The 23,498-nt window shown below is 46.8% G+C and overlaps 1 protein-coding gene across 2 annotated transcripts in view; it reads left to right on the top strand.

Annotated features, from left to right (window-relative positions):
- Window positions 1-14,048: 14,048 nt before the first annotated feature.
- Window positions 14,049-23,498, top strand: part of naa10 (N-alpha-acetyltransferase 10, NatA catalytic subuni) — a 32,037-nt gene continuing 22,587 nt past the window's right edge. Inside the window, exons 1-3 of one of the 2 annotated variants that reach the window (XM_059949524.1) lie at window positions 14,049-14,183; window positions 20,428-20,526; window positions 21,318-21,376. In XM_059949524.1, the coding sequence (XP_059805507.1) occupies window positions 14,163-14,183; window positions 20,428-20,526; window positions 21,318-21,376 (179 nt within the window). In that variant the 5' untranslated portion in view covers window positions 14,049-14,162. Of the gene's footprint in view, window positions 14,184-15,174; window positions 15,529-20,427; window positions 20,527-21,317; window positions 21,377-23,498 lie in introns of those variants that run through there. The other variant, XM_059949525.1, reaches the window with a different exon arrangement.

Genomic DNA, 23,498 nt, shown 5'->3' with positions numbered 1-23,498 from the left:
ATCTAGGTCATTTATATATATATCACAAACAGCAAAGGTCCCAGTCCAGATCATTGCAGAACGCCACTGGTCACAGACCTCCAGCCAGAATCACTTGCTTCGACCCTTTTCAATGGGCAAGGCAATTCTGAATCCAACCGGGCCAATTCACCATACATCTCAATCTTCTAAAAGAGCCTGCCAAATGGGACCTTGTCAAAACCTCAAAAATCCACATAGATAACACCTTCATCAATCACCTTTGTCACACCCTCGAAAAATTCAGTCGTTAAGGCATGACTTGTTTGAACAAAGCCATACTGACGGCCCCTAATTAGGCCATGGTTTTCCAAATACTCATAAGTCCTTGTCCCTCCCCAACAGCTTTGCTGGCACTGATGTAAGATTCACTGGACTGTAATTTCCAGGCTTATCTGCATCCTCTTTGTTGAATAAGGTTAGAGTAGCTACATGCTAGCCCTCTGGGACCTCACCTGTGGTGACAGAAGACATGAAAATATTGGCAAAAACCCCAGCGATCTCTTGCCTCTCTCAATAACGGGGTATTTTCCATCAAGGGTGGCAGGGTGGAGATGTGTCTCTACCAAAGGAGGTGTGAGGCATTTTTACTCTCCGCTAGCCTGCAGGTCATCCTTGGACAAGGTGTAGCACCCACTTAGACCCCTGATCAGGGTCACATGAAGCCATGGGAGCTGGTGGTGGATGGTTGTATGAGAAGCTAATGCATATCACAAGTCCTAGTGATGCGACCACTGACACCAGGCAATCTCTAAAGAGTATTGATAATGGCTGGGGTCACCCATCTTGTAAAGAAGATTGCCTAGAAGAAGCCAATGACAAACTACTTCCATAGAAAAATTTGCCAAGAACAATCATGGTCATGGAAAGACTGTGACAGCCCATGTTATGCGACACAGCACATGATGAACAGACGATATTCCATCAAGTTCTGTTGACTTAGGCACCCTGATGTTCAAGGGATCCAATACGACCTCCTCCTTTACCTCCAATGTCTAGCAGAACTCTCCGCACCGATCTCACAATCCTCCACATCCCTCCCCATGGTAAATATCCACACCTTCTTATAGGAAGGATGTGGAAGCTTTGGAGAGGGTGCAGAGGATGCTGCCTGGATTAGAGAGCATGTCTTATGAAGATAGGTTGAGCGAGCTAGGGAAGCAAAGGAAGATGAGGTATGACTTGATAGATGTGTATAAGATGATCAGAGGCATAGATCGATGAGATAGTCAGAGACTTCCGTGCAGAGCAGAAATGGCTAATATGCGGGGGCATAATTTTAAGGTGATTAGTGGAAAGTATAGGGGGGATGTCACAGGCAGGTTTCTACACATAGAGTGGTGGGTGCATGGAATGTCCTGCTAGGAGTGATGGAGGACTACCAATGGCATATCTCTGCATCGATGTTTTTGTGTTTTTTTTTCTCTCTCTGCCTTCACTGACTCGTGAAGTACAGAAGTGGGCTGAGAAATGGCAGATGGAGTTCAACCCGGAGAAGTGTGAGGTGGTACACTTTGGAAGGACAAACTCCAAGGCAGAGTACAAAGTAAGTGGCAGGATACTTGGGAGTGTGGAGGAGCAGAGGGATTTGGAGGTACATGTCCACAGATCCCTGAAAGTTGCCTCACAGGTAGACAGGGTAATTAAGAAAGCTAATGGAGTGTTAGCTCTCATAAGTCGAGGGATAGAGTTTAAGAGTCGAGGGGTAATGATGCAGCTCTATAAAACTCTGGTTAGACCACACTTGGAGTACTGTGTCCAGTTCTGGTCGCCTCACTATAGGAAGGATGTGGAAGCATTGGAAAGGGTACAGAGGAGATTTACCAGGATGCTGCCTGGTTTAGACAGTATGCATTATGATCAGAGATTAAGGGAGCTAGGGCTATAGGGAGAGAAGGAGGATGAGAGGAGACATGATAGAGGTATACAAGATATTAAGAGGAATAGACAGAGTGGACAGCCAGTGCCTCTTCCCCAGGGCACCACTGCTCAGTACAAGAGGACATGGCTTTAAGATAAGGTGAGGGAAGTTCAAGGGGGATATTAGAGGAAGATTTTTCACTCAGAGAGTGGCTGGTGCGTGGAATGCACTGCCTGGGCCAGTGGTGGAGGCAGATACACTAGTGAAGTTTAAGAGACTACTAGACAGGTATATGGAGGAATTTAAGGTGGGGTGTATATGGGAGGCAGGGTTTGAGGGTCAGCACAACATTGTGGGCTGAAAGGCCTGTACTGTGCTGTAATATTCTATGTTCTATAATTCATATTCAATGTCTCGGGTGTCCCAACCTGACCGTAATGCTGCTGCCAGCAAGTTTATCATTGCATCGTACGGTTGTTAAGCTTGCTATAGCTGTGGGAAGTTTTGGGGACAAGCTCCCATTACCTATTAAATGCTCCCAATGGTGTGCGCCTCAAATAGCCTCTGATAACCAAGTCCATCCCCTGGCCTTCACTTGTGACTTAGTTACTAAGCCCAGCGGAAACATTCCTACTGACAGGAGAAGGGGCAAAGGCAGGTGTCTGGCACCTTAAAACCAGTCGCTTCCTGCAGATGGGGCTCATCAGCCGTGGTTGGCAGCTCACCTGGGAGAAGGAGAACGGATCTCAAACCTCCGCTGCCCCGCGACTTCATGGGGAAGGGGGAAAATCCGGAGCTGGAGTCCCTCAGGGAGCCCTACATTGAGCTCAATGTTTACTGAAGCCAGACTGTATCGGTCTCCGCTGTTCATTGGGTTTATCAGATATGTGGAGAGGGCAGAGCTTGCTAGGGCACAATAGGGCACAGTATCTGTGCGGAAGAAAGGCCTGGAAATCTATTTCCATATCTTGCCATGAAAACCCTGTGGACCCTGAGGTCACACCGGACTCGACTTAACGACTGAACAACAAAGGACACAACATCCATGCTCGACCCTAACCGACAGAAGCCCTCGGTATATATGTCACTGTACAGCACAGAAACAGGCTCTTCAGCCCGACTGATCCCTGTCAACCACGATTCCCATCCAAGCCAGTCCCATTTGCTGATGTTAGATCATAGGAGCAGAAATAGGCCATTCAGTCATGGCTGATTTATTATTCTCTCTCCACCCCATACTCCTGCATTACTCCCCGTTATTAATCAAGAAACCATCAACCTTCGCTTTAAACGTACTCAATGATTCGACCTCCGCAACCATCTGTGGCAATTAATTCCAGAGACTCCACCCTCAGGCTAAATAAATTCCTTCGTCATCTCAGTCCTAAATAGACATCCTTTCATCTGAGGCTGTGGCCTCTGGTATTAACCTCTCCCACTATTGGATGTCTTCTCAATGCAGGCCTTTCAATATTCAGCAGGGCCCATATACCTCTAAACCTTCCTGTCCAAATGACTTTGAAATGTTGTTAATGGACCTGCCTCAACTACTTCCTATAACAATTACAGCACGGAAACAGGCCATCTCGGCCCTTCTAGTCCGTGCCGAACGCTTACTCTCACCTCGTCCCACCGAACCGCACTCAGCCCATAACCCTCCATTCCTCTCCTGTCCATATACCTATCCAATTTTACTTTAAATGACAATACCAAACTTGCCTCTACCACTTCTACTGGAAGCTCATTCCACACAGCTACCACTCTCTGAGCTCATTCCACACAGCTACCCTTAAACTTTTGCCCCCTAACTCTCAACTCATGTCCTCTTGTTTGAATCTCCCCTACTCTCAATGGAAAAAGCCTATCCACGTCAACTCTATCTATCCCCCTCATAATTTTAAATACCTCTATCAAGTCCCCCCTCAACCTTCTACGCTCCAAAGAATAAAGACCTAACTTGTTCAACCTTTCCCTGTAACTTAGGTGCTGAAACCCAGGTAACATTCTAGTAAATCTCCTCTGTACTCTCTCTATTTTATTGACATCTTTCCTATAATTCGGTGACCAGAACCGTACACAATACTCCAAATTTGGCCTCACCAATGCCTTGTACAATTTTAAAATTACATCCCAACTCCTACACTCAATGCTCTGATTTATAAAGGCCAGCATACCAAAAGCTTTCTTCACCACCCTATCCACATAAGATCCCACCTTCAGGGAATGATGCACCATTCCTCTGGCAGATCGTTCCATGTATGGAGTTTAAAGAGCAGCTTCTCAGCTTCCTGTAAATCCAGAAGGAGATGGCACAAGTGAACAATGTAACCAACAATAATGTCCTCTAGATGGTTCTCAAAATTAATTTCACTTCTTTGCAACACACACAAAATGCTGGATGAACTCAGCAGGCCAGGCAGCATCTATGGAGAAAAGTACTGTCAACATTTTGGGCTGAAACCCTTCATCGGGACTGGAAAAAAAATGATATGGAGTCAGAATGATAAGGTGGGGGGAGGGGAGGGAGAAACACAAGGTGATAGGGGGTGGGGAGGTGAAGTGAGGAGCTGGGAAGTTGATGGGTGAAAGAGATACAGGGCTGGAGAAGGGGGAACCTAATAGGAGAGGACAGAAGACCATGGAAGAAAAAAGAGGGTGATGGGGAGATAAGGTGAGAGAGGGAATGGGAAATGTTGAAGGTGTTGGGGGGGGGGGTGGAATTACCAGAAGTTCGAGATTGATGTTCATGTCATCAGGTTGGAGTCTACACAGACGGAATATAAGGTGTTGCTCTTCCAGCCTGAGGTGTGGCCTCGTCACGGCAGCAGAGGAGGCCACGTACTGACGTGTCTGAATGGGAAGTGGAATTAAAATGGGTGGCCATTGGGAGATCCCGGTTTTCCTGGCCAACCACAACCTGCGTTGGGGTGCTCGGCAAAGCAGTCTCCCAGTCTGCATCGGGTCTCACCAGTGTACAGGAGGCCACACCAGGAGCACCGGACACAGCCACAACAGACTCACCGGTGAAGTGTCACCTCACCTGGAAGGACCATTTAGGGCCCTGAATGGTAGTGAGAGAGGAAGAATAGGGGCAGGTGTAGCACTTGTTCCGCTTGCAAGGGTAAGTTCCAGGAAGGAGGGATGAATGGACAAGGAAATTGCGTAGGGAGCGATCCCTACGAAAAGCAGAAAGCGGGCAGGAATGGGAACCCGTCCTCTTACTGTGACTCCTCATCTTTTTCCTCCGGTTTTGATGAAGAGTCTCAGCCCAAAACGTAGACTGTACTCTTTTCCGCAGAGGCTGCCTGGCCTGCTGAGTTCCTCCAGCATAGTGTGTGTGTGCGTGTTGCTTAGATTCCCAGCATCTGCGGGTGTGCAGCACTGTCTCCCAGCCTCTCGTTCCCTGCTGCCGGAGGAAGGTGGCTGCATGTGATGGTCTCTCACTCTCTCGATGCTGTCAGAGGATGGTGCCAAAGTCCTGGGTCTTGGACGGGGTTTAACCAACGCAGGTTGTGGATTGGACTCTGTAGTTCAATGGATGTGTCTGTTTGCTCCTTCCTTCGTTGCTTTGGGCAATTTTGATCAGAACAGCCTGCAGGTAACGAGCACAGAGCAAAACTGAAGCTTTCAATTTTGTGTTTCATTTTCTGTGTTTTCTTTTTGTTGCCATTTGCGTGATATTTTGCACATTGGGGGTGGTGTTTGATTTCTCTCTTTGAACGGGTTCCACGTTGTGTCTTTGTTTCTTGGCTGTCTGTGAGAAGAGGAATCTCAGAGTTGTATACTGCACACGTACTTCAATAATAAATGTACTTTGATTCTTTAAAATCTTTCCCCTCTTATCCTAAACCTTTGCCCTCCCCTCCTTTCCAATCTTGAAAGACATTGACTGCTTATTCCCTTACAAAGATACAGCCTGACCTGCTGAGTTCCTCTAGTAGTTTGTGTTTTCCTACTGTATATCCTCCATGTCCTGATTCCCCAACCCTGGGGGAAAAAACTATGTGCCTTTTTACACCCCTCATAATTTTATACACCTCTTTTAGACCATCCTTCATTCTGTAATCTTCCAAGTCGCTTTTATTGTCATTTAAATCATAACTGCTGGCACAGTACACAATAAAAATGAAACAACACTCCTCCAGGACCCTGGTGCTACATCAAACAACGCAAAACTACACTAGACTATCTGAAACAATACAAAACTACACTAGACTACCTGAAACAACATAAAACTACACTAGACTACCTGAAACAACATAAAACTACACTAGACTACCTGAAACAATACAAAACTACATTAGACTTCAGACCTATACGGGACTACATAAAGTGCACAAAACAGTGCAAGACGGTACAATAATTAATAAACAAGACAATAGGCACAGTAAAGGGCAAATTACAATATAACAACAAATGATGTAAATGTAAATGTAAACAATGTTTTAGCAGGAATTGAGAAAGTAATGAGCAAAAATTGCAACGGGAGTGGTGTGGTGTGCAGTTGAGTGTGTGTGTGTGTGTGTGTGTGTGTGTGTGTGTGTAAGCTGGTGTCAGACGAGACTCTGGGAATGGAGGAGTCTAATGGCTTGGGGGAAGAAACTGTTCCAGTATCAGAATCAGGTTTACTATCACTGACATATGTTGTGTGACTGTGTGGCTAGGCACAGCTCAAATGCCATCTATAAATTTACTGATGACTCAACCAGTTTTGGCAGAGTTTCAGACGTGACAAGAAGGCGTACAGGAGTGAGATAGATCAGCTGGTCGAGTGGCGTCACGGGAACAACTCTGCCCTCAACATCGGTAAGAACTGTAAGAATGTAAGAATTGATCATGGACCCCAGAAAGGGTAGGATGAGGGAACACACAGTGGTCTTCACCGAGGGATCAGAAGTAGAAAGGGTGAGCAATTTCAAGTCCCTGGGTGTCAACATCTCCAAGGGTCGCTAGTAATGTACAGCAATGTGCTAATCGCTACGCTACTGTGTTGCCCTGGTTGGAGTGATGCCTCAAAAAGGTGGCATCCATCACATTAAGGACCTCCATCACCCAGGACATGCCCTCTTCTCATTGCTACCATCAGGAAGAATGTACAGGAGCCTGAACACACACACTCAGAGATTCAAGAACAGCTTCTTCCCCTCCGCCAGCTGGTTCCTAAAAGAACATTGAACCCTTGAACACAACCTCACTACTCATTTAACTTAAAAAAAAATTATATATATATATTTCTACTGTAATTTACAGGTTTTATTGTTGTGTATTGCAATGTACTGCTGCTGTAAAACAATAAATTTCAAAATCCGGTTTAACTTATCACTGGCATATGTTGTGAAATTTGTTTTTAAAACAGCAGCTGTATATATACATAAAAATGGCAACATGTTACGGAATTAAATAGTGCAAAAGACAAATAGCAAGGGGGCATTCATGGATGTTGAGAATCTGGCCGGGGGGGGGGGGATGGGGGGAAGCTGCTGCAGAATCACTGAGTATGGATCTTCAATCAGAATCAGAATCAGGTTTAATGTCACCGGCATACGTCGTAAAATTTGTTTTGCAGCAGCAGTACATTGCAATCCATAGTATTAAAAACTATACGCTACAATAAGAACATATACTGTAAAAATAAATAAGCAGTGCAGGAAGAGAGGGGGGAAATATTAGGTAATGTTCATGGGTTCATTCAGAAATCTGTTGGTGGAGGGAAGAAACTGTTGCTAAAGCATAGAGTGTGAGTCCCGACGAAGGGTCTCGGCCCGAAACGTTGACTGCTCATTTCAATGTATGCTGCCCGACCTGCTGAGTTCACCCAGCTTGTTTGTACATGTTGAGTGTGTGTCTTCAGGCTTGATAGTAGCAATGAAAAGAGGGCATGGCTGGGTGACGAGGTCCTTAGTGATGGATGCTGCCTTTTTCAGACATCAATCCTTGAAAGTTCCAAAAGCAGTCAGCTCCCTAGCATGCAGGAGGCCAGTACCCAAGAGGGAGCAGCTTGATCCATACCCGATGGTGATTGCAATAAGGTAGAATGCTCGCCATGGTACGTCTGAAGAAATTTATGAGAATCGTTTGTGTCATAGCAATTCTCCTCAGAACCCTAATGAGATATTACTGCTGTTGTGCCTTCTTCAGATTCTGTTTATTGTCATTTCGAAACCACAAATGCAATGCAGTTAAAAAATGAGACAACATTCCTCCAGAATGATATCACAAAAGCACACGACAAAACAGACTACACCAGAAAATCCACATAACATTTGGCAATCCCCAATCCAGAGTCCGGAGAGGCTGTTGCGTATTAATATTGCGCTACTGTCTTAGCGTGTTCCCCGGAAAGGAGCTCCAAAGCCACCAGACAAAACAAGACTAAAAACTAAAGCTACAAGACCTGCACAAAACCACATAATTACAACAGTGCAAACAATAGCATAATTTTGTAATTACAGCAATGCGTTGGGCTCAGGATAGAGCCTCAGAGATGTTAACACCCAGGAACTTGAAACAGCTCACCCCTCTGATCCCTCGATAAGGACTGGTGTGTGTTCTCTGAACTTCCCCTTCCTAAAATCCACTATCAATTCCTTAGTCTTACCGACGTTGAGTGCAAGGTTGTTGCTGCAACACCCCTCAACCAGCTGATCCATCTAGTTTATAAATGACCTGGATGAAGAAGGAGAAGGATGGGTTAGTAAGTTTGCTGATGACACAAAGATTGGGGGTGTTGTGGATAGCTTGGAGGGTTGTCAGAGTATGGTGGAGGATCAGAGAGATCTTTGGGTCTATGTCCATAAGACACTCAAAGCTGCTGTGCAGGTTGACAGTGTATTAAGAAGGCAGATCGTGTGCTGGCCTTCAATAACCGTGGGATTGAGTTCAAGAGCCATGAGGTAATGTTACAGTTATGTAAGACCTTGGTCAGAGCCCACTTGGAGTACTCTGTTCAGTTCTGGTCACCTCACAACAGGGAGGTTGTGTAGAAAGAGTGTAGAGGAGATTTACAAGGATGTGGCCTGGATTGGAGAGCATGCCTCCTGAGAATAGGTTGAGTGAACTTGGCCTTTTTTTTGGAGCAACAGAGGATGAGAGGTGACCTGGTAGAGGTGTATAAGATGATGTGGGTCATTGATCATGTGGATAGTCAGAGGTTTTTTCCCAGGGCTGAAATGATTAACATGAGGGGGTATAGTTTTAAGGTGCATGGAAGTAGGTACAGAGGGGATGTCAGGGGTAAGATTTTCATACAGAGAGGTGGTTGCGTGGAATGGGCTGCTGGTGATGGTGGTGGAGGCAGATACAATAGGGTCTTACGAGACTGTTGGGTCGGTACATGAAACTTAGAAAGATAGAGGGGTATGTGGTGGGGTAATTCTAGGCAGTTTCTAGAGTAGGTTACATGGTTTGTAGGCTGAAGGGCCTGTGATGTGCTGTAGATTTCTACAAATGTTTGTATGTTCTATCTCACTCCTGTATGCCTCTTTGTCACCATCTGAAATTCTGCCAACAATAGTTGAGTCATCAGCAAATTTATAGATGATGTTTAAGCTGTGCCTAGCCACACCGTCATAGGTGTAGAGAGAGTAAAGCACACATCTTTGAAGTGCGCCAGTGTTGGTTGTCAGCGAGAAGGCAATACGCACAGACTGTGGTCTCCCGGTGAGGAAGTGAAGGATCCAGTTGCAGATGGAGATACAGAGGCCCAGGTTTTGGAGCTTGTTGATTAGAACTGAGTGTATGATTGTCTTGAACGCTGAGCTACAATTAATAAACAGCAGCCTGGCATAGGTATCATTATTGTTCAGGTGATCCAAGGCCAGGTGGAGAACCAGTGAGGTTGCATCTGCTGAAGACCTATTGAAGCGATAGGTAAATTGCAGGGGGCCCAGGTCCTTGCTCAGGCAGAAGTTGATTTCTGCCGTGACAACCTCTGAAAGAATTTCATCGTAGTAGATGTGAGTACCACCAGATGATAATCATTGAGGCAGCTCCACCCTGCCCTTCTTGGCCACTGGTATGATTGTTGCCCTTTTGAAGCAGATAGGAATCTCTGACTGCAGCAGCGAGAGATTGAAGATGCCCTTGAACACACCCACCAGTTGGTTGGAACAGCTTTTCTGTGCCCTACCAGGTACATCATCAGGGCCTGATGCCTTGTGAAGGTTCAGCCTCTTAAAAGGTGTTCTGACATCGCCTCCGAGACAGAGATCACAGTGTCACCGAACGCTTTAGCGATTCACAGAGATTTGATTTCATTCTCCCTTTCAAAGCAAGCATAAAAAGCGTTGAGCTCATCAGGGAGTGTGGCATCACTGCCATTCACGATGTTAGGCTTCGCTTTGTAGGAAGTGATGGCCTGCATCCAGTTCTGCCTCTGACTTCAATTGGAATAAGTTTCTTTCTCACTCTTAAGATAGGCTTCTGCAGGTTGTAACTGGACGGCTTGTGGATCACCAGTCTTGTGCCACAGATCTTGCCCTCAACAGAATGCCAACCTCCTGGGTCATCCGCAGATGTTGGTATGGTTCTCAGAGGTATCAACTGTGGCGTATTCATTCACGTCTGAAGATGAATCCCTGAATATTGTCCAGCCCACACGACTCAAAGCAGTCCTGCAAGAACTCGTGCGCCTCCCTTGTCCATACCTTTCCGATCCTCGCCACTAGTGCCGCAATCTTTCGTCTCTGCCTGTATAGCCAGGTGATCAAACTTTCTGAAGAGTGGGCTTGGGGTGACACGGCATACAAGAGAAAATCTGCAGATGCTGGAATCCAGAGTAACACACGCACAATGCTAGAGGAGCTCAGCAGGAAGAGAGTAAACAGTTGATGTTTCGGGCCGAGACCCCTCTTCAGTCCTGTTGAAGGGTCTCAGCCCGAAATGGCAACCGTTTACTTTTCCATAGATGCGGCCTGCCCGGCTGAGTTCCTCCAGTGTTTTGTGTGTGAGGGGCACGGTAAGTGTTCTTGCAGGGAATATAACAGTGGCCAAGTGTGTTGGTTCCTCTGGTTGTGCCGGTGATCCGTTGGCGGTGGTTGTTCAGAGACAGTGATGGGGAAGGCATCGGAGTGTACAGTCCCTTCCCTACTGACTACGTTGCTCAGCTCTCCCGGAGCCCGCCTGCCGTTGGCCTGAGGTGGAGTGTACACCACCACCAGGTGATGCCCTTGGCAGACGAGATAGACGACTGCTGGATGTTCAAGGTCTGATGTACCATGATGCGTGAATCATAAAGTATACTCCACCAGACTCACAAACCATTATTTCCCTCAAACTGCCAGGCTGATGAACACCTCCACCCATTAACCCACCACTACATACATTGCACATGGTGTTTTTTATTTATTATAAATACATAAATTTACTATTTATACTTATATTATTTGTGGGGCTTGGTCATTTATTGTGATCTTTATACTTCAAACATTATCTTATGCTGTATCAGATCATTTATACCTCATGCACTGAAGAATGAGAATAAATAATCAAATTTTGAAAATAAACCTGATTCTGATTCTAATCCTAACATCTTCTTCACTACCCCTGTGGAACAGTCTAAATTTTTTCTCCAAACCTATACTGGTACTGTTCCCTAATTTTTCCTTTGCTACATTGACGACTACATTGGTGCTGCTTCCTGCACCCATGCTGAGCTCGTCAATTTCATCGACTTTGCCTCTAACTTCCACCCAGCCCTCAGATTCACTTGGTCCATCTCGGACACTTCTCTCCCCTTTCTCGATCTTTCGGTCTCCATCTCTGGAGATAGAGTGTCCACTGACATCTTCTGTAAACCCACTGACTCCCGTAACTACCTCGACTATACCTCTTCCCACCCTGCCACATGCAACTATTCCCAGTTCCTCTGTCTCTGCCGCATCTGCTCCCAGGATGAGGCTTTCCGTTCCAGGGCATCTCAAATGTCCTCTTTCTTTAAGGATCGTGGTTTCCCTTCTGCCGTCATCAATGATGCCCTCACCCACATCTCCTCCATTTCCCGCACTTCGGCCCTCACCCCATCCTCCCATCACCAAAACAGGGACTGTGTCCCCCTTGTCCTCACCTATCACCGCACTAGCCTCTGGATCCAGCACATTATCCTCTGCAACTTCCATTGCCTTCAAGGGGCCCACCACTAAGCACATCTTTCCCTCTCTACCCCTCTCTGCTTTTCGTAGGGATCATTCCCTCTGTGACTCCCTGGTCCACACGTCCCTCCCCACGGATCTCCCACCTGCTACTTATCCCTGCAAACGCAAGTGCTACACCTGTCCCCACACCTCCCCCCTTACCACCATTCCGGGCCCCAGACAGTCCTTCCAGGTGAGGCAACACTTCACCGGGGTCATCTATTGCATCCGGTGCTCCCGGTGCGGCCTCCTCTACATCGGCGAGACCCAACAGATTGGGGGACCGCTTCGTCAAGCAACTACACTCCATCCGCCACAACAGACAGGATCTCTCGGTTGCCACTCACTTCAACTCTGCTTCACATTCCCATTCGGATATGTCCATACACGGCCTCCTCTACTGCCATGATGAGGCCAAACTCAGGCTGGAGGAGCAAAACCTCATCTACCGTCTGGGTAGCCTCCAGCCCCTTGGTATGAACATTGAATTCCCCAACTTCCAGTAATTCCCTCTCCTCCCTTCCCCCATCCCAGTTTCACACTGCCTCCTCCACCTGCCTATCACCTCCCTCATGGTTCTGCCTCCTTCTACTACCCATAGTGCTTTCCCCTTAGATTCCTTCTTCACCTCTTCTGCCTATTCCTCTCCCTGCTTCCTCTCCCCCACCCCATCCCACCCCACCCCTTGATCTTTCCTCTTACTGGTTGTTCACCTGGCACCTACCAGCCTTCTCCTTCCCACCCTCCTCCCACCTTCTTTATAGGGCCCTGCCCCTTTCCTCTTCAGTCCTGACGAAGGGTCTCGGCCCGAAATGTTGACTGTTAATTTCCACGGATACTGCCACAAGATCTAGGTGTCCTTGTTCATCAGTCACTGAATGTAAGCATGCAGGTACAGCAGGCAGTGAAGAAAGCTAATGGCATGTTGGCCTTCATAACCAGGGAAGTTGAGTATAGGAGCAAAGAGGTCCTTCTGCAGTTGTACAGGGCCCTGGTGAGACCACACCTGGAGTATTGTGTTCAGTTTTGGTCTCCAAATTTGAGGAAGGACATTCTTGCTATTGAGGGAGCGCAGCGTAGGTTCACGAGGTTAATTCCCGGGATGGCGGGACTGTCGTATGTCGAAAGATTGGAGTGACTGGGTTTGTATACACTGGAATTTAGAAGGACGAGAGGGGATCTGATTGAAACATATAAGATTATTAAGGGATTGGACACGCTAGAGGCAGGAAACATGTTCCCGATGTTGGGGGAGTCCAGAGCCAGAGGCCACAGTTTAAGAATAAGGGGTAGGCCATTTAGAACAGAGTTGAGGAAAAACTTTTTCACCCAGAGAGTTGTGGATCTATGGAACGCTCTGCCTCAGAAGGCAGTGGAGGCCAATTCTCTGGATGCTTTCAAGAAAGAGTTAGATAGAGCTCTTAAAGAAAGCGGAGTCAAGGGATTGTGGATGATCAGCCATGATCACATTGAATGGTGGTGCCAGCTCAAAGGGCCGAATGGCCTACTCCTGCACCTTTTGTCCATTGCCCGACCTGCTGTGTTCCTCCAGCGTGTTGCTTTTTGTGTTTTGTTCACTACCCTGTCTCCCTGTGATGCCACTTTCCATGAACTATGCACTTATACTCACAGATCCCCCGTTCTATAAAATTGCCCAGGACACTGTACAACAAAAAGCTAGACGACTTAAATCTGCTGGGGAGTCTTCACTCGATGGTAAACAGAAACCCTATTTAATTTCATTTGCAACCCACACTTTAAGAGGGAGCTAACATTTTCCTTTAAGAGAAGACTGGGCTGCCAATTCAGCGGCTTGCTCAGATCGTCAATCATCATTGGCAGATACTTCTGACAATCACATATACCTTTCCACACTATTGGCGCAAGGATATGTCAATTGCATGATTTCGGCGTTGGAGTGGTTGGAGGGCGGGCCTAGAAGCTGGGGGAAAAACTTTGAACATGGCCCCGCCTTGTCCTCTCAAGATAGGTCCACCTGTCCGTCAATCGGTGATGATCGCGTCGCTGGTTGGGTGGAGCCGGCCAGGCGTAGCCAATCAGAGAGTGAGGTCAGGCTCGGTCACGTGGTGCTTGCTGAGGCGAGGGACGGTGAACGGCGGTTGTTAGGGCTTTGAGCAGCGAGGTCGGCCGCCATGAACATCCGTAACGCTAGGGTGAGTGGATTCCGGGGATAGACGGCGGTGGGAAGAAGCCTTCGGCTGCCGGTAGTCAGGATCTTCTGGCGGAGTTGTAATTTCCCCAGCCCGGGGCCAAAGGTTGGCAGAATCGGGCCGAAGAGCGGCCGCGTGGAGAGCGGGACGCAGGCCACGCCCCCTGGACACGTTACGCTGAGCACGCGACCGAGGTTTCCCCGCCTCACACGTGACCTGGGTCGCCACTTCCGCCTTCATAGTGGGGGTCCCATCCTCTCCTCCATTGCCTGGCCTTTTTTAACCCTCTTCCCCCACCCTTTAATTTACGAGTATGATCCCAGGAATGAGAGGGTTAACATGTGAAAAGAGTTTGATCATTCTGGGCGGGAGTTTAGAAGAACGAAGGGTGATCTCATTGAAACCTATCAAATGCTGAAAGGTCTAGAGTGGACATGATGAGGACGTTCCCTGTGGAGCAAAAGGCACAGCCTCAGAGTAAAATGACGTTCCTTTTAGGATTGAGATGAGGTAGAACTTCTATAGCCAGAGCATGGTGAATTTGTGGAATTCGTTGTTGCAGATGACTGCAGAGTCCAAGTCATTGGGTATATTTTAAATGGAGATTGATAGGTTCTTGATGACTCAGGGTGTCAAAGCCTAAAGGGGAGAATGCAGCATGAAGTTGAGTGGGAAAATAAATCAGTCATGGTCGTACCTTGCATTATATTAGATGGGCCGAACGGCCTAATTCTGCTCCTTTGCGTTTTAGAAAGTTGAAGATACGCAGCACAACAAAGAATGGCAGGTGATTTGAATGCGCTGCAGGCACGCATTGTTCAAGAGGCATTTAGCCAGAAATGTGAACATTAAGATTTGCTTATTAACCACACACAAATCAGAATATGCTGTGAAGTGCTTTGTCTTGTGTCAACAGCCAACATGGTCCAAGGTTGGGCTGGGGACAGCGTTCTGATGCCAACGTGGTGGTGGCTGTCCACAACAGGAAACCTGTGCAGGAGAGTTATTAAAGTGGAAAAGCCATCACACTGGGCCATTTGCACTCTTCCGACCTCAGAAGTTCAGGACCATGACATCTTCTGTGCCCTGTCATGCCCTTTGTTCTCCACGTGGTGTTGCAGGACCACCTTCCTAGCCATTGGATCTCTCTGTAGATCTCATCTGCCCAGGCTGTCGGAGCTGACTTTGTACGCTGGGACAGGCATTGCTCTGCCTCGCCGGGATATGAGGCCACTGGCTACCCTTACCTGGTTTAGCCTGACGTTTTGTAGCAAGGTGTGGCCCCTGTCATGTGCAAACAGTTACATGGAGCCACAGGTGGGAGCTGAGTGCCCACTGGACACCAAAGGTGAGTGAGCTGCCTTCGAATGTACACGATAAGCCCCTTCACTGGAGGCGCTACTCCTCCCTGGACACCCCATAAATCCCAACATAGCTCACTAGCCCTAACCCTTACAGTCATTGGAATTTAGGAAGAAACCAGAGCACCCGGTGGAAAGCGGTGTGGTCGCCTGGAGAACATGAGGCAACGGGAATCGTCAGGAACAGGCACGGTTTGGAGGGGTGCAGACTGCTGATTGCTGTGTCATGGCTGGTGCAGGCACTTTGGGCTGAGGAGCCTGTTCCTGTGTCCATTGTGATGTGAATGCATCGGGTGAAGGAGAAAGTGCTTACTGAGGTGTGATGAATATCTTGGCCCCATGACATGTAGTGGAACAGAGTGAGCTGAAGCTCATTGGAAGTGGTGTCATGGATAGACAAAAGTTGTGACAAACTGTGTGCGAGCATCAAGTACAGGAGTTGTGTCATTATGTCGTAGTTCTGTAAGTTGTTGGTGAGGCTGCACTTGGAGCAGCGTGTATAGTTTTGGTCACTCAATTCGTGCAAAAGACATTGGATTTGAAAAGCTATAGAAAAGATTTATGAGGATGTTTTGAGGTCTTGAGGGCTAGAGTTTTGGTCGGGCTGGGTCTTTTTTCCTGGGAATGAAGGAGAAGGTGACGTGTGATCATTATGATTGTGAGAAGCAGGAATAAGCTGGACACCTAGTCTTTTTCTCATAGTAGGGGAGACCAAAACTAAGGGTGTATTGGTTTAGCATGAGAGCAGAAGGTTTAAAAGGGACTTGACAGACAATCAGTTCAGGCAGAGGGTGGTGAGTATATGGAACGAGCTGTCAGGGCAATTGATTGAGGCAGGTACAATAGTTTAAGAGGAACTTGGATAGGTACATGGAGAAGTGGGACGTGTGCTGATTGCAAGAAGTTCGGATTAGCTGATTGGACACTGTTCAGGTTGGGACAAAGTGCCTGTATTTATGCTCCATTGCTTAATGACTCCAAACCTAATTAGGAATCGTGAAGTACCCTGAGAGGTGTGAGAGTTGAGAGGTGAGGAACAAGGTCTGAGGGAGAAGGTAAGAGAGTTACATCAGCTGAAGGAGGATGGGGGGGGGGGTTGCAGATACACACAAAATGGTGGAGTAACTCAGCAGGTCAGGCAGCATCTGTGGAGATGTATAAACAGTCATTGTTTAAGGCTGAAACCTTTCATAAGGGCTGGAAAGGAAGGGGACAGATGACAAGGTAAGAAGGTACGAGGAGGGATAGGTGGAATAGGAGAGGGGGAAGGAAGGTTGGTGGCGGGGGAATGTGAGGAATAGTGTAAAAAGTTGGGAAGTGATGAGTGGAAAAGGTAAAGGACTGAAGAAATTGAACAGGAGAGGAATGTGGACCACAGGAGAAAGTGAAAGAGGGGCATCAGAGAAGGGAGGTGAAAAGCAGGAGAGGAGAAAAGGAAGGGTAAGAGGAGAACAGGAATGGAAAAAGAGATGGGGAGAGGGGAGAAATTACTGGTAGTTATAGAAATTGATGTTCATGCTGTCAGGTTGGAGGCTACCCAGACAGAAGATGTTGCACCTCCCACCCGAGATGGCCTCATCTTGGAGTAGACCAACATGCTGGAATTGGAATGGGCAGTAGAATTAAAATGGATGGAAACCAGGAATTCCTTCCTGTTGTGTGAGGAACGAAGGTGCTGGATGAAGTGACTTCCCCCCCCCCCCCCCATGTTGGATGTCACCGATGTAGAGGAAGGGAGTACCGGATACAGTAGAATACCCCGACAGACTTGGAGGGGTTTAATTGGAGTTGCCAGAATCAACTCATTAGGCTGAAATTATTATGTGCCATGTCATATGACGTAGGGTAGGGTAGCCGTGCCGCCTTCTGGGCAGTGTCTTTACAAAGACGGGTGACCCCGGCCATTATCAATACTCTTCAGAGATTGTCTGCCTGGTGTCAGCAGTCTCATAACCAGCACCTGTGATCTGCACCAGCTGCTCCCGTGGCTTCAAGTGACCCTGATCAGGGGCAAAGCAGGTGCTCTGCAGACTAGTGAAAAGAAGGAATGCCTTACATCTCCTTCGGGGTGAGACATATCTCCACACTGCCAGCCACTGAAAGGTTGCCTGCAGTTTCGAAAGAGAGGAAGCTTTGTGTCGTGTCAGAATAATAATGAGTAATTCCATCATAGATAGTTGGTGTGCGAAGCAGGTCAGTGAATGAAGGAGTGCAGTGATGCAGGTGATAGGTTTGTAGTGATGGGGATCAGGGTGGGTGCGTGAAGATGTTGATCTGACAGATGTGGAGATGAGGCAGATGGAGAGGTGGAAGGTGTAAGTTGACAGCAGGACCTACAGCTATTCTTGGTCAGTCCTGGCATGGATATGTGACAAGTGCTGACAGCTGAGAGATTAGGGCAGTCTTATCTGCAACCACTGCTGATCTTTGCACCTCTCCCCCCCCCCCAGCACCTTGATCTGAGGCTCCCGGAGCAGATTACCAAAGAGGCTTACAAATAATCCAATCGGCTTGTTGTTAATCCTTCCGCACCTGCCAAGGTGCCGACTGTTTAACTCAGGGCAGCTTGCTGAGCTGCGTTCACCTCATAAATCTGGAGGTAAACTGTGATCAGGTCTATAAAGAAATTGCCCCTCCAATACTGAACACCCCGGGGTGTGACCCTGCACCGAAACTCGGCTCCTCAGCTGTGCAGAGCTTTAATGGAAAGCCTCATTGCAGCTTGAATTTAAGGCAGTCAGGTGTGAGGTGTTTCACTTTGGGATGATAAACCATGGTAGGATTTGCACGGTGGGCTGTAGGATGCTGCGGTGAAGCAGAGAGACCTGGGAATACAGATCCATAATTCCTTGAAAGTGACATCCCAGGTAGATAGGGTCATGTGATCTTTTGGAGATAGGGTCATGTGATCTTTTGGCACATTGGCCTTCTGAGTACAGGAATTGCAATGTAAGACATTGGTGAGACCTTATTTGGAGTACTGTGTGCAGTCCTGGTCTCCTACCTACAGGAAAAATGCAGATAAGATTGAAGGAGTACAGACCAAATTTACAATGATGCTGTCAGGATTTGAGTTACTTTTGGTTGAATAGGTGTGGTCTTTGTTCCCTGGAATGCAGAAGGCTGAGGTTTTGATAGGGGTTGACAAAATTGTGAGGGGTATAGATAGGGGAAATGTAAGCAGGCTTTTTGGGTGAGACTAGAACTCATGGGTTAAGGGTGAAAGGTGAAGTGTTTCAGGGGAACATGAGGGAGATTGTCTTTACTCAGAGGGTGGTGCGCGTGTAGAACGAGCTTCCAGGGAAAGTATTGGATGAGAAGGGTATTGATGTCTATGGTTCTGGTGCAGGTCAATGGGACAAGGCAGAATTACAGTTCAGTACAGACTAGATGGGAAGAAGGGCCTGTTTCTGTGCTGTAATGCTCTGATTCTCCAACTGTGATGATGGTTGCGAACTATCTCTGATCTCCCAGTGCTCATCAGAGCAGTTTCCACAACAGAGGGACAGTGTTTCGAGCCCATATGATGTGGGTTCAAGCCCGCACCTCTTTTATCTCTTTTATCATTTTGTTCAGACATGGCTGCAGATGGGGAAACTGAGCCTTTATTGGAGCACGGTTAGAGTTCAGAAGTGGGGGAGAAACTATCTAGTTTTGATCCCCTTACGTAAGAAAGGATGTGCTGGTGTTGGAGGTAGTCAAAGAGGTCACTGAGGGGGTGGGGCGGGAAGGAGGCAAACAATTAGCTTCAAATCTGCAGTTGCTGGAAATCCAAAACAACACAGATAAAATGCTGGAGGAACTAGGCAGGCCAGACTTCCTCTATGGAAAAGAGTAAACAGTTCGTACTGAGGCCCTTCATCAGGTCTGGAAAGGAAGGGAAGAAATCAGAATAAGAAGCTGGGGGGGGGGGGAAGGAAGTACAAGGTGGCAGGTGATTGGTGAAACTGGGAGAGGGGTAGGGAGTGAAGTAAAGAGCTGGAAAGTTGATTGGTGGAAGAGAGAAAGGGGAATCTGACTGGAGAGAACAGAAGGCCATGTAAAAAAAGGGAGGAGCACCAGAGACGTGATAGGTAGGGCAGATAAGGAGATAAAGTGAGAGAAAGAGGAATGGGAAACTGAAGGAGGTAGGGGAGACGCAATTACCAAAAGTTCAAGAAATCAATGTTCGTACCATCAGGTTGGAGGTTACCCAGACAGAATATAAGTTATTGCTACCCTGAGGGAGTGTAGTTTGTTATTTCTCCAACCTGAATGTGGCCTTGTCTTGGCAGTAGAAGAGGCCGTGGACTGACATGTCGGAATGGGATGTAGAATTGAAATGGGTGGCCACAGGGAGATTCCACTTTTTGTGGCGATGGAGCGTAGTAGCTGCTTGATGAAGTACTCTCCCAATCTACGTCAAGCCTCAACAATATACAGGAAGCCACACTGGGAGCATCGGATACAGTAGATGACCCCAGCAGACTTGCAGGTGAAGTATCTCCTCTCCTGGAAGGTCTGTTTGGGCCCTGAATAGTTGTGAGAGAGGAGGTATAGAGCCAGGTGTGGCCCTTGTTCTGCTTGCAAGGATAAGCTCTCTACGTGACTCCCTGTCCACTCATCCCTCCCCACTGATCTCCCTTCTGGTACTTATCGTTGCAAGAGGACCGGAGGAAATCCATATAGTCACAGGGAGAATGTACAGACACCTTACAGATAACAGCGGGAATTGAACCTGGGTCGCTGGTACCGTGAAGTGTTGTGCTAGCTATTATACTAAGGTGCTGCCCACGCTAATGAGATGATATTCATAGATCATTCAGAAATCTGATGGTGGAGAGGAAGGACTTTAATCTAACTGTGAAGTATATTGTGATAATTCCTCATGTTTGATCTGCCCACAGCCTGAAGACCTGATGAACATGCAACACTGCAATCTGCTATGCCTTCCTGAAAACTACCAGATGAAGTATTATTTCTACCATGGCTTGTCCTGGCCTCAGGTGGGGACCATCTCATGCACCATACGTGACAACATCACCGCATACTTGAGCTCCCCAGCCGGATTGGTGGGCCCGTAATCCTGACCGATATTCCTCGATGTGGAGTTGTGCCCAGGGAATTCTGTTCAGTCAGAGAGCACTGGCCAGCGAGTGCTTCTCTCCCTGCTGCCCGACCTGCCCATTATTTCCTCTCTTAATTACATTTGCCATCCGGGTAAAGATTGGTCCTAGGTCTAACCACCCCAATGTCTCCACTCCAAAAATAACCATTGAACTTGGGGAAGAAAGTAAAACCTGTTTTAATTTACTGCTGTTCATAATCTCGATATGCTTCAGATTGGACCAGTTCAAGGTGGAAAATTGATATAACATTTGAACAGTATTGTCCCACTTGGATTTGTCACATGTACACCAAGACATACAATGAAGTATTTTGTTTGCATTGAGGATGTGCTGGAGCTAGCCTGTGAATGTTGTCATGCTTCCAGTGCCAACATAGCATGCCCATAACTCACTGACCCTGGTGCCATTTTTTGTTGCATTTTGTGCCAACACACCACAGTCCATTCCATATACGTGTAAACGTACGTGGCAAATGAAATTGATTTTAATGTTTGGAATGACCAGAGGGAACCCACATGATTGTACAGGGACGTATACTCTCTTTACAGACAGTGGTGGGAATTGTACAACGGGCATTACGCTAACCCCACAGTGATGTGACAAATAGCACTAACCTTAGCTGTTTGGTTTCAGGCGTTGTGCGCTAATCGCTCTCTGTTTCTTTCCAGCTCTCTTATATTGCTGAGGACGAGAACGGAAAGATCGTGGGCTATGTTCTGGCTAAAATGTAAGTGCATGTAAGCTCTGTGGTTTCCTTCCTCCTGGGATCGTCAGGGTCAGATTGAATTGGGTTGGGTGAAGCTTTGAGTTTGGCCTGGGAGTTCAGGACTGTTTGCACAGTATCACAAGTGGTTTCTGATCTGTTACATACTGGAATGATTGGGGGTCAGGTATGGAGTAAATTATAAATATTTGGATTTAAAATTTTTTTTGGAAATTCACGCCCTGCAGACTTCTTTCCAAAGTTTTTATAAAGATTAGCTTTATGTATCACATGTGTAGTGAAACATACAGTGAAATGCATCGTTTCTGTCAATGACCAACATGGTCCGAGGATGTGCTGGAGGCAACCCATGAGTGTCATAATGAGCACCTAGAGGAAACCTAGAGGCTGATCACTGGCAGTGTAAAGCTCTGTACTAATCGCTACAGTACCATGCATAGCATTCTGACTTGACCGTAGAGCAATACAGCACAGAAAGAGGCCCTTCAGCCCAACTTGTCAATACTGACCAACTGAGATACTCCCCATTTGCTTAAATTTGGTCTGTATCCCAAACTTTCCCATCTATTTATCAACATATCTTGTAAATGTTTTACTGTGCCAGCCTCAAGCACTTCCTGCAGCAGCTCATTCAATGATTGCACCATCTTCCGATGAAGAAGCTATTGCTCAGGTCATTTAAATATTTCCCCTCACATCTTAAGCCCCCTAGTAGTGGGTTGCACAGTAACGTAGTGATTAGCACAACATCTTACAGTGTCAGCTATTATGTTGGGGTTCAGTTCCCACTGCTGTCTGTAAACATTTCGTATCTTCTCCCTGTGACCTCCCGAGTTTCCTCTGGATGCTCCAGTTTGCTCACACAGTCCAAAGACGTACAGTTAGACTTACTAAGTTGCTGGTGTCTGAAGCACAGTCATACTTGCAGGCTGCTCAGCACAGTACTTGCTGATTTGTTTGGATGCAATCGATGCATTTCACTATGTTTTGATGAATATTATTGTCATATACAGTGTGTGTGTGTGTATATATATATATATATATATATATATAGCTAGGGTGTGTAAGACTTTGGCAAAGTACTGTACATATTAGTATGCATAATACAAATCATACATTACAACAAGTTTATAAATATTAAAACAGTAGTGCAAAAAGAAGAATAAAAATACTGAGATAGTGTTCATGGGTTCAATGTCCATTCGGAATTCTGATGGCAGAGGGAAAGAAGCTGTTCCTGAAACATTTGAGTGGGTGTCTTGTACCTCCTCTTTGGTGGTAGTAATGAGAAGAGGGCATGTTCTTAATGATAGATGCTGCCTTTTTGAAGATGTCCTTGATGGTGGGTGGGCAGGCGAGTGCCCATGATGGAATTCGCTGAGTTGACAACTTCCTGCAGTTTTTTTTTCTGATCCTTTGCAGTAGCCCCTCAATACAAGACTGATGAAACCAATTAGAATGCTCTCCATAGTACATCTTTAGAAATTTCCTTGGCATATTCTCCTCAAACTCCTAATGAAACATAGCCACTGTCATGTCTTCTTTGAATGTTAGCCCAGGATAGATCCTCAGAGATGGTGACACCCAGGAACTTGGAAACTGCTCTGTCTTCTCACTTCCGATCCCTTGATGAGGACTCGTGTGTTCCCTTGACCTCCTCTTATTGAAGTTCACTGTCAATTCCTTGCTCTTAATGATGTGGTGTGCAAGGTTGTTGCTAAAAAAACACTTCCCAACCAGCTGATCTCTCTCCTCCTCGTTGTCATTTGGTATTCTGCCAACAGTAGTTGTGTCATCAGCAAATTTATAGATGGCATTTGAGCTGTGCCCACCCACACGTTTGTGGGTATAGAGAGTGGGCTAAAAATCTTCCTAACCTCTGTTCTAAAATTTCACCACTCAATTTTGAGGCTGTGCCCTCTAGTTCTGGGTACCCCCACCATAGAAAACATCCTCTCCTCATCCATCCTGTCTAGTCCTTTCAACATTTGGTAGTTTTTCCCCTGCATTCTTCTAAATTCCAGTGAGTACAGGCCCAAAGGTTCCAAACGCTCCTCATATGTTAACCCCTTTATTCTTGCACTCATCCTCATGGATCTCCAATGACAACACATCCTTTCTGAGA

This window comes from Hypanus sabinus, chromosome 24, assembly GCF_030144855.1.
Source record: "Hypanus sabinus isolate sHypSab1 chromosome 24, sHypSab1.hap1, whole genome shotgun sequence".
In the NCBI taxonomy this organism is placed as follows: Eukaryota; Metazoa; Chordata; class Chondrichthyes; order Myliobatiformes; family Dasyatidae; genus Hypanus; species Hypanus sabinus.
Note: the sequence above shows the minus strand (reverse complement) of the source record. Positions and strands in the feature narration are given on the sequence as shown.